This window comes from Musca domestica, unplaced genomic scaffold, assembly GCF_030504385.1.
Source record: "Musca domestica strain aabys unplaced genomic scaffold, Musca_domestica.polishedcontigs.V.1.1 2, whole genome shotgun sequence".
Classification (NCBI taxonomy): domain Eukaryota; kingdom Metazoa; phylum Arthropoda; class Insecta; order Diptera; family Muscidae; genus Musca; species Musca domestica.
This window is the reverse complement of record NW_026712249.1, coordinates 11,086,365-11,091,839: the sequence shown is the minus strand read 5'-3', so window position 1 is coordinate 11,091,839 and position 5,475 is coordinate 11,086,365. Positions and strand designations below refer to the sequence as shown.

Below are 5,475 nucleotides of genomic sequence, written 5' to 3'. Positions count from 1 at the left end.
GGTACCTCCCGATATTCGGTATTTTGATGATTTATGTCACATTTTTTCATGGATTTATCTGAAAATTGGTATTTATAGGTTATAGCAGGTCCCTGTGCGTTTGGCAAAACATTGCATGTATAGGTCCACGTTTTGGTATAGCTCCCATATAACGGTACCTCCCGATATTCAGTATTTTGATGATTTTTGCCACATTTTTTCACTGATTTGTCTAAAAATTGGTATTTTTGGTCATAATGGGTTCCAGCTGCAGTGGCGGAACATTGTATGTATAGGTCCAGGTTTTGGTATAGCTCCCATATAACGGTACCTCCAGATATTCGGTATTTTGATGGTTTTTGTCACATTTTTCACGGATTTATCTGAAAATTGGTATTTTTGTGTCCTAATGGGTTCTAGCTCCGTTGCCGAAATATTGTAAGAATAGGTTCACGTTTTTGTATAACCCCATATAGTGGTACCTCCCGATATTCAATATTTTGATGATTTTGCGACATTTTCCCACGAATATGTCTAGAAATTGGTATTTGTGGCACACAATGGGGTCTAATGTTTCCGTTGCCCTAAGGTGGAGGGTATTAAAAGATTGGCCCGGTCGAACTTTTCTTTAACTTACTTTCTTTAAATTTTATTGAATTAAAGCAACAAATGTCGGAAATAGCATCAAATATTAGAATAAGTTTAGATTTATTCGAATTGGTGACCTTTGGCACGAATTATGGCCTTCAAACGGCCAATGAAACCGTTACACGCTGCCCGAATGTTGCTCTGCGGTATTTTGGTCCATTCCCAGGGAAGCGCTTGCTTGATCGACACTTTGGTATTTTTTAGTGCCAACCTTGCTTTCCAAAATTCTCCAGATACAATAGTCCAAAGGATTGGTATCCGGAGATTTTGGTGGCCATTGTGCGCTGGAAATGAATCGAGGAACCTCATTTTGTAACCATTCTGAGTGCGATGGTGCTTAGTCCTGTTGGAATGTCCAAGGTCTGCAGCCAAAGAGTTTGCGTGCCCAAGGCTTTAATACACCCTCCAGAATATTTTCGCAGTAATAATCGGCATTTATTCTGATGCCACGGTCGATTAATACGAGCGGAGAGCGACCATCGGCTGTTATGGCGGTCCGCACCATCACTATGGCCGGCGCTTGAGTTCTGGTGGCCAACCGATGGTGCACATTTTCAGCTGACCTCTTTGGCAAGTAAACACGATTATTTTGTTTGTTTACAAATTGCTGGACAACGAATGTTTTCTCATCGGAGCGGAGAAAACCAAATTTGGCCGATCACCACTTTCGGCCAAGCGAAGGAACTCTTTAGCACTTTTGAGTTTATTTTCTTTCTGTTGCGGTATGGGTTTTTGCACTTTTTGGAATTTCAATGGCTTTACCCCGAGCTCATTTTTCAATACTTGCCGAATGGAATATTGCAATATGTTCAGCTCATGAGCAGTTTTTCGGCCACCCGCGTCGAAAAGTTGCTTTTTGCTTTTGGAACCATTTCTGCTGATGTTGTTGTTTTCTTCTACCAATTTCCTTGACGTCGGGCTACGCTACAAGTGCCACGGTAACGAGCGATGGTACGAGACTCGAAATATTTATTTATTCACATTTAAATGCTGGAGGGCTCTAACGATAGCCACTTGTGGTTTTCCAGCCAAATATAAAGAAATCACACTATTACGCTTGAATTCCATCCCGAATAACTTTTTTTTCTGGAAAATTCTCACCAAAATGCTTTTGTACGCTTGTAAACAATATGATTAGCTGTCACTGGAATAATTGTAACAGCTGTCGGACGAGTGGCTTAGAAATGACAGTAGTCTGAAATAACTCCCCAAATATTCAGTATTTTTGACTTAGCACTGATTCAAATTTTAGGATTTGCAAAGATGGAGAAAAATAAAAAAAAATATTTTTATAAAATATTTCGAACTTTTGTGGGGGAGGTACCAGAAGAAGTGGACCGATATTGCCCATCTCTAAACTCGATCAAAGTTTGACGATAATATTACGATATACCAAGATTGGACCAAATTGGATACTCCCTTCGAGGGTCATCGTGTGCGCCAGTCAGACAGACAGACGGACATCGCCAGATCGACTGCAAATGTCCTGAAAGGAATTTGGTCCAAAGAGACATAGTGTTTTAAACCGTTATTTCGATGAGGCATGTTTCGTCCGGATCAAATGATATATACCTCCCTCTAGCCATATGGCTAGTGGTGTAATCAGCCAGGATCAAAAGGTTCTAGAGGATTTAGAGTTCAAATTTAATCACAAATGATTTTGCAGAATATTTTAGCGGTTAACCCAGAATTTAGATTGTTTCAAATTTAGTACAAATAAGTACGACTTTGTAAAAATACCAACATATCTCATTATAACAATGCAATAGTAATCTTAGTTTCAAATTTCAAGATTGGTTCTCCCAAAATTTAAATTGTACCAAATTTAGTATACATAAGTTCGTATTTCCAAAACATTCTACACCTCAGACCTAGAATGCAATAGCTAACTTATTTCAGAATTCCAGCTGTATCGATTCACCCAAATCGTAGTTGTACCAAATTTAGTACTTTTCGTGCACATAAGTACACATTTCGAAAATTTCCTCCATACCCCAATCTTACACTCCGCCTGTAATGTTAATTTCAACTTTCAGGTTTTCAACTTCAGTCGTTCCTCCAAATTCAAATTGTACAAAATTTAGCACCGCTTAGTACTTTTTGTATACATGAGTACACACTTCCAAAACTACCTCCTCACATCGACTCTACTCCTCAAAGTTGACAACCATTCGAAATTTCAAGTTTTTAGCTCTAACCGTTTACATGATACGAAATTGTACCAAACGTAGTGCATTGCGTGCATTTATGGTGCGGATTTCAAAAAACACTTTGGAACATCTATCGTGCAATCCATCAGTCATCCTCATTCAAAATTTGAGAGTTCATCAAATTGAGCTCTTCATCAAATACATAGGGTTTATTTCATATATTTAGTACCCTTTAATATCCTACACTCCGCCTTTAATGTTAATTTCAAATTTTAGGATTACATCCATTTTCCAATTTAATTTGGTACCAATTAGTACTTTCCGTATACATGAGTACGCACTTCTAAAACTACCTCCGCGCATCAACTCTACTCCTCAACCTTGACTTTCATTCCAAATTTTAAGTTTTTAGCTCTAACCTTTCACATGATACGAAATGGTACGAAACGTAGTACATTTCGTGCACTTATAGTGGGAATTTCCCAAAAACCATTTGATACATCTATCGTACACTCCATCATTCTAAATTTAAAAGTTCTAAAATACCGTATCTATCACCCTTTAATACATTTCGCACCGTTCTAGTACGAATTTCCAAAAGCCCTGCCTTATCTAACCCAAAAATTTCATGATTCTAGCTTCTGCCGTTTCATCTGAGTAAATCAATCAGTCAGTGAATTACATTACTCTTTTTATACCCTCCACAATACTATGGAGGGTAAATTAACTTTGTCATTCCGTTTGTAACTCCTCGAAATACTCATGTAAAGCCCAACAAAGTATATATATTCTTGATCAGCGTAAAATTCTATGTCGATTTAGTGATGTCCGTCTGTCTGTATGCTGTAATCACGCTATCTTTCGAACGAATCGAGATAGAAGTTTAAATTTTCGCAGACATGTTTATTTTTTATGTTTAAATTTGGCATTGGAAGTTCCAAAGGGATACTACAGCCTAAGACAGAAAAGTGTCTTAACGGTACCTCCCGATATTCGGTATTTTGAAGATTTCAGAAACTTTATTCACCGGAATCGTTTAAAATTTCGTACTGGAAGATCCTAGTGGGTACTACAACCTATGGTAAAAAATTTCGTATGCAGGCCAACGTCTTCGTATAGCCCCCATATAACGGTACCTCCCGATATTCGGTATGTTGATGATTTTAGCGACATTATGTACCTGAATTATTTCGAATTTAGTATTTGAAGTTCGTAATGGTCCACGTCTTCGTATAACCCCCATATATTTGCCTATTTTATACTTAGGTTGTTCAGTTGTAGTTTTCGGAATTTTTTGAAATTTTTCAAGTTCCTTCGAAATGGTGGAGGGTATTAAAAGTTCGGCCTGGCCGATCATAACTGTTTTTTACTTGTTTAATATGGATAGATTTGTCATTCCGTTGACAAATTATTTCAAAGGGAATTCGTTGATTGCAGAAGGTTTCACCAAGGATTAGGTCTGCCTAAGCAAAGTTGGGGAATGGCCGCAACAAGATATATTTTTTTCAAACAAGCATCCGTTCACAATATATTTTTTATTTCATTATTTTATATAATATACAATTATTTCTTTTCACCATCGGTACCGCCATAGACCTGAAACATACCTATGATGTGATTCTTATCATAAAACTCCATTTTAAATTCGAAATTCATGTATGGCAAATACGACGGAATACTTTCAGTTGTTAAGGTGAAATTTTTCGCTTCATATACCACGTCCTGGAAAAAAATTAAAAACCTCAAATAAAATACCATTTTTCACAAATAAAATGTTACCTTCTTAAATGGACAGGAACTGGGTATATTACTGATTCGCTTAAACTCCAAGGCGTATTGTCGCAGAAACTGATTGCTCAACATTTGTTTGAGAAACACACAAACATTGAACGTCAAATCGACAATGTGCATATTTTGTCGAGAGTTCTTCGGCATAACATTCACCGTGACGTGCGTTTTAAAGCTGCGATCCAAATTACTGTCGAACTTAATGCGACCACTCAGGCCATAATGATTTGTGGCAAACTTGAAGTATTCACATTCGACGTAGGTAATTCTCGGCGTATATTTGTGACAGGTGAAATTGTTAATTTCCAATAGAAAATTGGAAGATTTCATAACCTAGAATTAGATTTATTGGAACTTATTAATTTACGAAAAACAGAACTGAAAGTATGACTTACCTGAATGAAAAACAGAATCAGCACCGTTTTTGGATGGTTCCCAAACATGTTGAATGCTTCGACTTATTAATCACAAAACCCTGTTTACCACCTCGTTAATATCGCTATGATCACACGCATTTTTGAATTTATTACTGATCCGTAAAATTATTATTGCCTATTGGACAGCTCTCGTAATTAATGAAGTTAAAAAGTTTAATTGTAAAAAATAAACAATTAACCAAACCTTTTAAAAATGACTCAATCGAATAATGACACATTTAACCTGTTTGGGAAATTATATATTGAAATAATGACATGCTGTCAGTAAGGGATAATATCAATTAGACTTTCAATTTGAGAATTCAAAATGGCGCCCAACATTAATTTATTACAATGCATAAATGGTCATATAGTAGTCTCACTTGACAATTTCAGTTTTTTATGTTCTTCATATGTTTGATCGGAATAGCAGCTATAGGCTTCATGTTCTTCATTGCCTCATGCAGGCTAGAGTCATAAATTAAAAGATAATA

The 5,475-nt window shown here is 36.6% G+C and overlaps 1 protein-coding gene across 1 annotated transcript; it reads right to left on the bottom strand.

The window, feature by feature from the left end:
- Positions 1–4,297: 4,297 nt before the first annotated feature.
- On the bottom strand, positions 4,298–5,267 carry LOC101889580 (uncharacterized). Its single transcript, XM_005181832.2, has 4 exons — positions 5,187–5,267; positions 4,961–5,117; positions 4,557–4,898; positions 4,298–4,499 (listed from the first exon to the last, which is right to left on the bottom strand). The coding sequence occupies exons 2-4, from the start codon at positions 5,006–5,008 to the stop codon at positions 4,341–4,343; spliced, it is 549 nt and encodes a 182-aa protein (XP_005181889.1). The 5' UTR covers positions 5,009–5,117; positions 5,187–5,267; the 3' UTR covers positions 4,298–4,340.
- Between the last annotated feature and the right edge of the window lie 208 nt (positions 5,268–5,475).